Below are 13,609 nucleotides of genomic sequence, written 5' to 3'. Positions count from 1 at the left end.
GCAAAATTCAAAAAACAAAAAGTAAAATCGAAAAGTACAAAAATTTCAAATCGAAAAACTGTAAAATCGAAAAGCTAAAGAATCTTTAAAATTTCAAAAATCGATGTGAAATAAACCTCTGGAAAAAGTGGAAATTGTAGAAGAAACGAGGCCGAAAATTATATCTGTAGGACGAGGACGAGGAAGACGTGAATGTGGAGTCAGGCGTCAGGGCTATGAAGCTAAGAAAAGCGATACGGAAGAGAAAAGGATGGCACGTGGAGGAGCAGGTGGTGGTACATGGAGAAAAACAAAGAACTTTAAACAAAAAAAAGTAGCACGAACTGTGTTAATTTAATTGTACATAACAACAGATGAGACTTCTAGTGGTAAAGGCGCTCAATTGGTTAAAATCCAGGAGCTGTATATGCTTTTCGGGCGCGAGTTAGTCTTAGTGGATACCATAGCAGCTGGTAATGTTTGTGGTATAGGTGGTCTGGAATCATCAATCGTCAGAACTGCCACTCTATCCACGACCCTTCACTGCGTCCCATTTATAGAACACCCATCCCAGCCACCCATCGTTCGAAACGCCATAGAAGCATCAAACCCAAAAGAGCTCCCAGTTTTGCGTCAAGGTTTACGAACTTTAATGCAAAGCGATTCGTGTGTTCAAGTCATCATTCAAGAAACTGGAGAGTATGTTCTTCTAACTGCTGGCGATGTGCATCTAGCGAAGTGTTTAGAAGACCTAACTACGAAATTTGCCAAAATAGAAATCAGCGTTTCGAGTCCTATGGTGTCTGAGGGAAACCATCACCCATGGGACTAGTAAAGGCGATTTTAAAAGAGACCTAGAGAATTCGGTCACGGTTGAAGCTTCCCAGATTCGTCTAACCGTGGTCGTTGTAGCCCTCCCGGACGCTGTGTCCAACGAGGTTGAAAAGAGCTTCAAAGTACTGAGTGCGGCAGAGGAGCTTCAACAGACTAGCGGTTTTGAGCTTTTCGCCAAGCGTGACCACAAACCAGAGGAGTTGAAAGCTCCAAGTGCCAAAAGTTTCAAAAGTGAAGCGATGAATGCAGCTTTGAAACACACTAGAGACCAATTAAACTCAAGTTTAGACTCGTGTAAAAGTATTTGGTGCAACTTGAAGAACAACATCTGAAGTGTGGGTAGAATGAGCGACAGTATTAACCTTTTGATCAATGGCACGACCGACTATAGACGAAATCTCTTTGAAACTCTAGACGAACATGACCAGAGGTCCTGCTTTGACCATTTTGTAGTTAACGCCTTCAATAATTGTTGTAAAGCAGGTCCTCTTTGTGAAGAACCCATCAAAGGGTGTGCTTTCTTAATAAAGAAGTTTGAAGTAATACATGACGAAGTTTTAGATGGTACAACTAAAACTAACGTGAATATAGAGTCTACTTTGAGTAGCGCGTTTAGGGAAGCCTTTGAAAAACAACAACAGAGACTCATGGAGTCCATTTTTACCACTAGTATCCAAGTCAATACCAACATTTTGCGCAAAGTATACTCAGTTGTGAGTAAAAGGCATGGGAAAGTTCTAGACGCTGTGGGTATGGACGAACAAGAGAAAAGCTTCCTGGTGAAGGCTCAAATTCCAGTAGTCGAAAGTACCGGGTTTGCCAACGAGATCAGAAAAACTACCTCCGGACAAGCGATACCCACTCTCAAATTTAGCCACTTTGAGATTATCGACGGTGACCCTTTTTATGAACCCGTGGATGACGATGAGGACGAGGAAGACGTGAATGTGGAGTCAGCCGTTAGGGCTATGAAACTAAGGAAAGCGATACGGAAGAGGAAAGGATTGCACGTGGAAGAGCAGGTGGTGGTTCATGGAGAAAAACAAAGAACTTTAAACAACAAGAAGTAGCGAACTGTGTTAATTTAATTGTACATATTTTTGGTATTAATAAATAATTTTATGTAATTTCTTAAGTCATTCATTTCCTTTCACCCATTGTCAAAAATGATGCAAAAATGTGATCTTTGACAATTAAACAATTAAACAAATGAAATTTTTTTTCTGTTTCAAGTAGAATTAAATGAAAAATCGAAAAATTGACAATTATTCAAAAAACTGAAATGAAAAAATTGAGAAATTGAGAAATAATCGATTGAAAAATAAAAAAATTTGGAAACACGAAAAATAAAAATATCTATAAACTTAAAAATCGAGAAAAATTGTAACGTAAAAAACCCGAAAAAAAAATTGCAGTTAAGTTTACAATTTTCCAATTGCCCGATTTTTCAGTTTCTCTATTTTTTCAATGTTTTAATTTCTCGGTTTTTAAATTTTTGAATTTTTTTAAGATCCAATTTTACAATTTTCGATTTTAATGTCAGTTTGAATAAATTTGCCCTCTTTACGAAAAATTAAAAAATGAAAAATCGAGAAAAACGAATGTTAAAAATTGAACTTGAGAACTATTAAATTGCAAATTTGCAAAAAAATTTCGGTTTTTCGTTGTTCCAATTTTTGATTTTCAATTTTTCCGTTTTATAATTTTTCGTTTCTTCAATTGTTCTAGTTTTTAATGTCCCGATTTTCTAATTTTACAATTTTTCTGTTTCAATGTTGCAATTTTCCGATTTTTCAATTTTTCGATTTTCAAAATTTCGGTTTGAATACATTTATATAATTTTATGTGGAACAATTAAAAAATGAAAAATTGAAAACTCAGAAAATTCTAAAACGAAAAATTGCAAAATTATTTCGTTTTTTTCATCTCAATTTTTAATTTTTCAATTTTCCGAATTTTCAAAACTTCAGTTTCAATAAATTTAGTTCTTTTGTAGAAAAATGAAAAATCAAACAAGTGAAAAATTAAAAATCTAGAACAAGAAAAAATTTTAAATCCAGAAGTTCCAAAACTGGAAAGATAAAAAATTGAGGCCAAAAATGGAATAACTGAAAAATCGAAAATTTGAAAAGTCGAAAATTTAAAAATCGAAAAAGAATCAAAAATCGAAAAATTGAGAATTCTAAAAATTGACGAAATGGAGAAATTGAAAAATCAGATAATTGAAAATCATCAAATGAAAAATCGAAAAATTGGAAACAAAAATTTCAGTTTGAATAAATTTGTCCTTATGTTGAACAATTAAAAAATGAAAATAAAGTATTTGGAAAATTCTAAACCGAAAAATTGCGAAACTGTTTCGTTTTTCCCATGTCAATTTTTCGATTTTTTGAGGTTTCAATGCTGCAGTTTTCAGAATTTTCGAAATTTCAGTTTCAATAAATAAATTTGTTCTTTTGTTGAAAAATAAAAAAATGAAAAATCGAAAAAATGAGTAATTAAAAATCTAGAACAAGAAAAAATTTAAAATCCAAGTTCCAAAACTAGAAAGTTAGAAAATTGAAAACTCAAAAAATTGTATAATAGAAAAAATAAAAAAGCCAAAAATAGAATGACTAAAAATTCGAAAATTTGAGAGGTCGAAAAATTAAAACTCGGAAAACTGATAAATCGAAAAATTAAAATACATATATAGAAATTAAAAATCCGAAAAATTGAGAATCGAAAATGTAAAAATCTTTAAAAATTCTAAAAATCGAAAAAATAGAGAAGTTAAAAAATCAGTTAATTGATAAATCAACAACAGATAAATCGAAAAATTATAAACACGAAAAATAAAAATAATTAGGAAAAAAAAAACGAAAAATTGGAAAACAAAGAAACCATTGAATGGAAAAATGTTACCGTTAAGCCTGAAAAAATGAAAAAAAAAATCGAAAAATTGCAAAACTGAAAATAAAAAAATTAAAAAATCGAAAAATTAAAAATGTAGACACTGAAAAATGAGAAACTAATATCCAGAAATTACAAAATCGAGAATTGAAAAATCAAAAAATGGTAAAACTGAAAGAACGAAACACTGAAAAACCGAAAAATTGAGAAACTGAAAAATCGGATAATTGAAAAAACAATAAAAATATCTAGAAATTGAAAGAAATTGTAAATCAAAATTTTGAAAGATCCAAGCACTGAAAAATTAAAAATGAAACTGAAAAATCAGATGACTGAAAAATCAACATCTAAAAAAATCGAGAAATTAGACGAAAGCCGTGTCCAAAAATAGAAAAAACGAAAAAATGAAAAAACGAGAAATAATAAAACTGAAAAATTGTAACATTAAACCAGAAAAAATAAAGCCAAAAATCGAAAAGTACAAAAATTTCAAATCGAAAAACTGTAAAATCGAAAAGCTAAAGAATCTTTAAAACTTCAAAAATCGATGCGAAATAAAACTCTGGAAAAAGAAAAATAAGAAATGAAAAATTGAGAAAAACGAAAATTAAAAATAAGAACTTGAAAAGTTTTAAATCGAAAATTTGCAAGTCTTTCGGTTTTTTGTTGTTTCAATTTTTGATTTTCAATTTTTCCGTTTTACAATTTTTCGTTTCTTCAATTTCGGTTTGAACAAATTTGTCCTTGCGTTGAACAATTAAAAAATGAAAAATTGAGAACTTGGAAAATTCTAAACCGAAAAATTGCAAAATTGTTTCGTTTTTTTCCATCTCAATTTTTAATTTTTCAATTTTTCGATTTTTCCAGGATTCAATGCCACGATTTTCCGAATTTTCAAGATTCAGTTTCAATAAATTGTTCTTTTGTTAAAAAATTAAGAAATGAAAAATCGAGAAAATGAAAATTTAGAAATCGAGAACAAGAAAAAATTTTAAACCGAAAAATTACAGATCTGGAAAGTTAAAAAATTGAAAACTTGGAAAATTGAAAGTTGAAAAATAAAAAAACGCAAAATCGAAAAAATAAAAAAAATGGAATATGTGTAGAAATTTAAAAATCGAAAAAATAGAGAAGTTGAATACGTAGAATGAAATGAAAAATCGAAAAATTGAGAATTATTCAAAAAACTGAAATGAAAAAATAGAGAAATTGAGAAATCATCGATTGAAAAATAAAAAAATTTGGAAACACGAAAAATAAAAATATCTAGAAATTTAAAATCGAAAAAAATTGTAACATAAAAAACCCGAAAAAAATTGCAGTTAAGTTTACAATTTTCCAATTGCCCGATTTTTCAGTTTCTCTATTTTTTCAATGTTTTAATTTCTCGGTTTTTAAATTTTTGAATTTTTTTAAGGTCCAATTTTACAATTTTCGATTTTAATGCCAGTTTGAATAAATTTGCCCTCTTTACGGAAAATTAAAAAATGAAAAATCGAGAAAAACTAATGTTAAAAATTGAACTTGAGAAATATTAAATCGCAAATTTGCAAAAATTTTTCGGTTTTTCGTTGTTTCAATTTTTGATTTCAATTTTTCCGTTTTATAATTTTTCGTTTCTTCAATTGTTCTAGTTTTTAATGTCCCGATTTCCTAATTTTACAATTTTTCTGTTTCAATGTTGCAATTTTCCGATTTTTCAAATTTTCAATTTTCAAAATTTCAGTTTGAATACATTTATTTAATTTGATGTGGAACAATTAAAAAATGAAAAATTGAAAACTCAGAAAATTCTAAACCGAAAAATTGCAAAATTGTTTCGTTTTTTCCATCTCAATTTTTAATTTTTCAATTTTCCGAATTTTCAAAACTTCAGTTTCAATAAATTTAGTTCTTTGTAGAAAAATGAAAAATCAAAACAGTGAAAAATTAAAAATCTAGAACAAGAAAAAATTGTAAATCCAAAAGTTCCAAAACTGGAAAGTTAAAAAATTGAGGCCAAAAATGGAATGACTGAAAAATCTAAAAATCGAAAAATTGAGAATTCTAAAAATTGACGAAATGGAGAAATTGAAAAATCAGAGAATTGAAAATCATCAAATGAAAAATCGAAAAATCGGAAACAAAAATTTCAGTTTGAATAAATTTGTCCTTGCGTTGAACAATTAAAAAATGAAAAATGAAGAACTTGGAAAATTCTAAACCGAAAAATTCCAAAACTGTTTCGTTTTTTTCCATCTCAATTTTTAATTTTTCAATTTTTCGGTTTTTTGAGGTTTCAATGCTGCAATTTTCCGAATTTTTTTTTGTTCTTTTGTTGAAACATTAAAAAATGAAAAAAACGAGAAAATGAGTAATAAAAAATCTAGAACAAGAAAAAATTTAAAATCCAAGTTCCAAAACTAGAAAGTTAGAAAATTGAAAACTCAAAAAATTGTATAATAGAAAAAATAAAAAAGCCAAAAATAGAATGACTAAAAATTCGAAAATTTGAGAGGTCGAAAAATTAAAACTCGGAAAACTGAAAAATCAAAAAATTAAAATACATTTATAGAAATTAAAAAGCCGAAAAATTGGGAATCGAAAATCTAAAAATCTTTAAAAATTCTAAAAATCGAAAAAATAGAGAAATTAAAAAATCAGTTAATTGATAAATCAACGACAGTAACTGATAAATCGAAAAATTATAAACACGAAAAATAAAAATAACTAGGAAAAAAATACGAAAATTGAAAAACCAAGAAAGCATAGAATGGAAAAATGGTACCGTTAAGCCTGAAAAAATAAAAAAAAATCGAAAAATTGCAAAACTGAAAATAAAAAAATTAAAAAATCGAAAAATTAAAAATGTAGACACTGAAAAATGAGAAACTAATATCCAGAAATTACAAAATCGAGAATTGAAAAATCAAAAAATGGTAAAACTGAAAGAACGAAACACTGAAAAACCGAAAAATTGAAAAACTGAAAAATCGGATAATTGAAAAAACAATAAAAATATCTAGAAATTGAAAGAAATTGTAAATCAAAATTTTGAAAGATCCAAACACTGAAAAATTAAAAATGAAGCTGAAAAATCAGATAACTGAAAAATCAACATCTAAAAAATCGAGAAATTAGACGAAAGCCGTGTCCAGAAATAGAAAAAACGAAAAAATGAAAAAACGAGATATAATAAAACTGAAAAATTGTAACATTAAACAAGAAAAAATAAAGTCAAAAATCGAAAAATTGCAAAATTCAAAAAGCAAAAAATTGAAAACAAAAAGTAAAATCGAAAAGTACAAAAATTTCAAATCGAAAAACTGTAAAATCGAAAAGCTAAAGAATCTTTAAAACTTCAAAAATCGATGCGAAATAAAACTCTGGAAAAAGAAAAATAATAAATGAAAAATTGAGGAAAACTAAAATTAAAAATAAAAACTTGAAAAGTTTTAAATCGAAAATTTGCAAGTCTTTCGGTTTTTTGTTGTTTCAATTTTTGATTTTCAATTTTTCCGTTTTACAATTTGTCGTTTCTTCAATTTCAGTTTGAACAAATTTGTCCTTGCGTTGAACAATTAAAAATTGAAAAATTGAGAACTTGGAAAATTCTAAACCGAAAAATTGCAAAATTGTTTCGTTTTTTTCCATTTCAATTTTTAATTTTTCAATTTTTCGATTTTTCCAGGATTCAATGCCACAATTTTCCGAATTTTCAAGATTTAGTTTCAATAAATTTGTTCATTTGTTAAAAAATTAAAAAATGAAAAATCGAGAAAATGAAAATTTAAAAATCGAGAACAAGAAAAAATTTTAAACCGAAAAATCACAGAACTGGAAAGTTAAAAAATTGAAAACTTGGAAAACTGAAAGTTGAAAAATAAAAAAAACTCAAAATCGAAAAAATAAAAAGGCTAAAAATGGAATATGTGTAGAAATTTAAAAATCGAAAAAATAGAGAAGTTGAATAAGTAGAATTAAATGAAAAATCGAAAAATTGAGAATTATTCAAAAAACTGAAATGGAAAAATAGAGAAATTGAGAAATCATCGATTGAAAAATAAAAAAATTTGGAAACACGAAAAATAAAAATATCTATAAACTTAAAAATCGAGAAAAATTGTAACGTAAAAATCCCGAAAAAAATTGCAGTTAAGTTTACAATTTTCCAATTGCCCGATTTTTCAGTTTCTCTATTTTTTCAATGTTTTAATTTCTCGGTTTTTAAATTTTTGAATTTTTTTAAGATCCAATTTTACAATTTTCGATTTTAATGTCAGTTTGAATAAATTTGCCCTCTTTACGAAAAATTAGAAAACGAAAAATCGAGAAAAACGAATGTTAAAAATTGAACTTGAGAAATATTAAATCGCAAATTTGTAAACATTTTTCGGTTTTTCGTTGTTTCAATTTTTCCGTTTTATAATTTTTCGTTTCTTCAATTGTTCGAGTTTTTAATGTCCCGATTTCCTAATTTTACAATTTTTCTGTTTCAATGTTGCAATTTTCCGATTTTCAAAATTTCAGTTTGAGTACATTTATTTAATTTTATGTGGAACAATTAAAAAATGAAAAATTGAAATCTCGGAAAATTCTAAACCGAAAAATTGCAAAATTATTTCGTTTTTTCCATCTCAATTTTTTTATTTTTCAATTTTCCGAATTTTCGAAACTTCAGTTTCAATAAATTTAGTTCTTTTGTAGAAAAATGAAAAATCAAAAAAGTGAAAAATTAAAAATCTAGACAAGAAAAAATTTTAAATCCAAAAGTTCCAAAACTGGAAAGTTAAAAAATTGAAGCCAAAAATGGAATGACTGAAAAATCGAAAATTTGAAAAGTCGAAAATCTAAAAATCGAAAAATTGAGAATTCTAAAAATTGAAAAATCAGATAATTGAAAATCATCAAATGAAAAACCGAAAAATTGGAAACAAAAATTTCAGTTTGAATAAATGTGTCCTTATGTTGAACAATTAAAAAATGAAAAATGAAGAACTTGGAAAATTCTAAACCGAAAAATTGCAAAACTGTTTCGTTTTTTTCCATCTCAATTTTTAATTTCCTTCCTAATTTTTCGATTTTTTGAGGTTTCAATGCTGCAATTTTCCGAATTTTCGAAATTTCACTTTCCATAAATAAATTTGTTCTTTTGTTGAAAAATTAAAAAATGAAAAATCGAGAAAATGAGTAATTAAAAATCTAGAACAAGAAAAAATTTAAAATCCAAGTTCCAAAACTAGGAAGTTAGAAAATTGAAAACTCAAAAAATTGTATAATAGAAAAAATAAAAAAGCCAAAAATAGAATGACTAAAAATTTGAAAATTTGAGAGGTCGAAAAATTAAAACTCGGAAAACTGAAAAATCGAAAAATTAAAATACATTTATAGAAATTAAAAAACCGAAAAATTGGGAATCGAAAATCTAAAAATTTTTAAAAATTCTAAAAATAGAAAAAATAGAGAAGTTAAAAAATTAGTTAATTGATAAATCAACAACTGATAAATCGAAAAATTATAAACACGAAAAATAAAAATAACTAGGAAAAAAAAACGAAAAATTGAAAAACCAGGTAAGCATAGAATGGAAAAATGGTACCGTTAAGCCTGAAAAAATGAAAAAAAAATCGAAAAATTGCAAAACTGAAAATAAAAAAAATAAAAAATCGAAAAATTAAAAATGTAGACACTGAAAAATGAGAAACTAATATCCAGAAGTTACAAAATCGAGAATTGAAAAATCAAAAAATGGTAAAACTGAAAGAACGAAACACTGAAAAGCCGAAAAATTGAGAAACTGAAAAATCGGATAATTGAATTTTCAAGATTCAGTTTCAATAAATTTGTTCTTTTGTTAAAAAATTAAAAATGAAAAATCGAGAAAATGAAAATTTAAAAATCGAGAACAAGAAAAAATTTTGAACCGAAAAATTACAGAACTGGAAAGTTAACAAACTGCAAACTTGGAAAACTGAAAGTTGAAAAATAAAAAAAACTCAAAATCGAAAAAATAAAAAAGCTAAAAATGGAATACGTGTAGAAATTTAAAAATCGAAAGAATAGAGAATTATTCAAAAAACTGAAATGAAAAAATAGAGAAATTGAGAAATCATGGATTGAAAAATAAAAAAATTTGGAAACACGAAAAATAAAAATATCTATAAATTTAAAAATCGAGAAAAATTGTAACATAAAAAACCCGAAAAAAATTGCAGTTAAGTTTACAATTTTCCAATTGCCCGATTTTTCAGTTTCTCTATTTTTTCAATGTTTTAATTTCTAGGTTTTTAAATTTTTGAATTTTTTTAAGATCCAATTTTACAATTTTCGATTTTAATGTCAGTGTGAATAAATTTGCCCTCTTTACGAAAAATTAAAAAATGAAAAATCGAGAAAAACGAATGTTAAAAATTGAACTTGAGAAATATTAAATCGCAAATTTGCAAAAATTTTTCGGTTTTTCGTTGTTTCAATTTTTCCGTTTTATAATTTTTCCTTTCTTCAATTGTTTAGTTTTTAATGTCCCGATATCCTAATGTTACAATTTTTCTGTTTCAATGTTGCAATTTCCCGATTTTTCAATTTTTCGAGTTTCAAAATTTCAGTTTGAATACATTTATTTAATTTTATGTGGAACAATTAACAAATGAAAAATTGAAAACTCAGAAAATTCTAAACCGAAAAATTGCACAATTATTTCATTTTTTCCATCTCAATTTTTAATTTTTCAATTTTCCGAATTTTCGAAACTTCAGTTTCAATAAATTTAGTTCTTTTGTAGAAAAATCAAAAATCAAAAAAGTGAAAAATTAAAAATCTAGAACAAGAAAAGATTTTAAATGCAAAAGTCTTTCGGTTTTTTGTTGTTTCAATTTTTGATTTTCAATTTTTCCGTTTTACAATTTTTCGTTACTTCAATTTCAGTTTGAACAAATTTGTCCTTGCGTTGAACAATTAAAAAATGAAAAATTGAGGACTTGGAAAATTCTAAACCGAAAAATTGCAAAATTGTTTCGTTTTTTTCCATCTCAATTTTTAATTTTTCAATTTTTCGATTTTTCCAGGATTCACTGCCACGATTTTCCGAATTTTCAAGATTCAGTTTCAATAAATTTTTCTTTTGTTAAAAAATTAAGAAATGAAAAATCGAGAAAATGAAAATTTAGAAATCGAGAACAAGAAAAAATTTTAAAGCGAAAAATTACAGATCTGGAAAGTTAAAAAATTGAAAACTTGCAAAAATTGAAAGTTGAAAAATAAAAAAAACGCAAAATCGAAAAAATAGAAAAGTTGAATAAGTAGAATTAAATGAAAAATCGAAAAATTGAGAATTATTCAAAAAACTGAAATGAAAAAATAGAGAAATTGAGAAATCATCGATTGAAAAATAAAAAAATTTGGAAACACGAAAAATAAAAATATCTTAAATTTAAAAATCGAGAAAAATTGTAACATAAAAAACCCGAAAAAAAAATTGCAGTTAAGTTTACAATTTTCCAATTGCCCGATTTTTCAGTTTCTCTATTTTTTCAATGTTTTAATTTCTCGGTTTTTAAATTTTTGAATTTTTTTAGATCCAGTTTTACAATTTTCGATTTTAATGTCAGTTTGAATAAATTTGCCCTCTTTACGAAAAATTAAAAAACGAAAAATCGAGAAAAACGAATGTTAAAAATTGAACTTGAGAAATATTAAATCGCAAATTTGCAAAAATTTTTCGGTTTTTCGTTGTTTCAATTTTTGATTTTCAATTTTTCCGTTTTATAATTGTTCGTTTCTTCAATTGTTCTAGTTTTTAATGTCCCGATTTCCTAATTTTACAATTTTTCTGTTTCAATGTTGCAATTTTCCGATTTTCAAAATTTCAGTTTGAGTACATTTATTTAATTTTATGTGGAACAATTAAAAAATGAAAAATTGAAAACTCAGAAAATTCTAAACCGAAAAATTGCAAAATTATTTCGTTTTTTCCATCTCAATTTTTAATTTTTCAATTTTCCGAATTTTCAAAACTTCAGTTTCAATAAATTTAGTTCTTTTGTAGAAAAATGAAAAATCAAAAAAGTGAAAAATTAAAAATCTAGAACAAGAAAAAATTTTAAATCTAAAAGTTCCAAAACTGGAAAGTTAAAAAATTGAAGCCAAAAATGGAATGACTGAAAAATCGAAAATTTGAAAAGTCGAAAATTTAAAAATCGAAAAACTGAGAATAAAAAATCTAAAAAGCGAAAAGTTGAGAATTCTAAAAATTGACGAAATGGTGAAATTGAAAAATCAGATAATTGAAAATCATCAAATGAAAAATCGAAAAATTGGAAACAAAAATTTCAGTTTGAATAAATTTGTCCTTATGTTGAACAATTAAAAAATTAAAAATGAAGAACTTGGAAAATTCTAAACCGAAAAATTGCAAAACTGTTTCGTTTTTTTTTTCCATCTCAATTTTTAATTTTTCAATTTTCGATTTTTTGAGGTTTCAATGCTGCAATTTTCCGAGTTTTCGAAATCTCAGTTTCAATAAATAAATTTGTTCTTTTGTTGAAAAATCAAAAAATGAAAAATCGAGAAAATCAGTAAAAATCTGGAACAAGAAAAAATTTAAAATCCAAGTTCCAAAACTAGAAAGTTAGAAAATTGAAAACTCAAAAATTGTATAATAGAAAAAATAAAAAGCCAAAAATATAATGACTAAAATTCGAAAATATGAGAAGTCGAAAAATTAAAACTCGGAAAACTGAAAAATCGAAAAATTAAAATACATATATAGAAATTAAAAAGCCGAAAAATTGGGAATCGAAAATCTAAAAATCTTTAAAAATTTTAAAAATCGAAAAAATAGAGAAGTTAAAAAATCAGTTAATTGATAAATCAACAACTGATAAATCGAAAAATTATAAACACGAAAAATAAAAATAACTAGGAAAAAAAACCGAAAAATTGAAAAACCAAGAAAGCATAGAATGGAAAAATGGTACCGTTAAGCCTGAAAAATGAAAAAAAAAATCGAAAAATTGCAAAATTGAAAAAAGAAATAATAAAACTGAAAAATTGTAGCATTAAGCCAGAAAAAATAGTCAAAAATCGAAAAATTTCAAAAACTGAGAAAAGCGATACGGAAGAGGAAAGGATTGCACGTGGAAGAGCAGGTGGTGGTACATGGCGAAAAACAAAGAACTTTAAACAAAAAGAAGTAGCGAATTGTGTTAATATAATCTTATGTAATTTCTTAAAAGTCATTCTTTTCACACATTGTCAAAAATGATACAAAAATGTCATCTCTGACAAACCATCACGATGCAACCCACGGATTCCAGCAGCTCAGAAAGTGTCTACAGCACGATTTTGTATAATCTCGTCCCAGTGGAACCCATTTTAATCAGAGGGAACGGCCATGTGACGCTGTTTGGTCTGAACAACCACTACAGTCCCGTGATTCCCAGCAGACTCCGGACCCGATTGGCCCCCGAAGAGTTCGAAATGACGATTGTTCTCATCAATAAGGTGCTGCGGCGCCAGTTCATCAACAACATATTTTGGTTCCTTTGCGGTTGCATCACCTTTTGCTGCACCCTGGGGTGCTCCATGTGCCCGGTGATCTATTTCAGTAAGCGGACGCTGCGATCGCTGCATAAAACACTCAAATCGGAGAACAATCGCCTGTATAACAAGCTCGGAATGCACTGGTCGCTACATAAGCTGCATTTTGGGCCTTTTAATTTAGTTGAATATATTTTAGTGATTAATTTTTTGCCCCGGCCTGAGATTTATATTCCGGATTAGGGTAATAAATTGAGACAATTCTTAATGGAGTTTTCTTTTAATGCAACGTATGGGAAGAGAAAATACGTTTATGTTTTGTAATTTTCATGAAAAATACATAACCTCACTTTTCGTTCCTACGTTTGTCATCATTGACCTTGACGCT

The 13,609-nt window shown here is 26.7% G+C and overlaps 1 protein-coding gene and 1 pseudogene across 1 annotated transcript; both read left to right on the top strand.

The window, feature by feature from the left end:
• The first annotated feature begins 215 nt into the window (after positions 1–215).
• Positions 216–1,964, top strand: LOC135128181 (elongation factor-like GTPase 1; annotated as a pseudogene).
• An 11,014-nt stretch (positions 1,965–12,978) lies between these two features.
• On the top strand, positions 12,979–13,464 carry LOC135128180 (cysteine-rich hydrophobic domain-containing protein 2-like). Its single transcript, XM_064055074.1, has one exon. The coding sequence runs from the start codon at positions 12,979–12,981 to the stop codon at positions 13,462–13,464; it is 486 nt and encodes a 161-aa protein (XP_063911144.1).
• The last annotated feature ends 145 nt before the right edge of the window (positions 13,465–13,609 follow it).

Source organism: Zophobas morio, unplaced genomic scaffold, assembly GCF_036711695.1.
Source record: "Zophobas morio isolate AGI-343-1 ecotype UQ-CSIRO unplaced genomic scaffold, CSIRO_AGI_Zmor_V1 ptg000012l, whole genome shotgun sequence".
Lineage (NCBI taxonomy): Eukaryota > Metazoa > Arthropoda > Insecta > Coleoptera > Tenebrionidae > Zophobas > Zophobas morio.
This window is presented reverse-complemented; position numbering and strand designations above follow the sequence as displayed.

Coding starts and splice junctions, on each gene's coding strand:
- LOC135128180 (XM_064055074.1), top strand. CDS start 12,979: ATGCAACCCACGGATTCCAGCAGCTCAGAAAGTGTCTACAGCACGATT.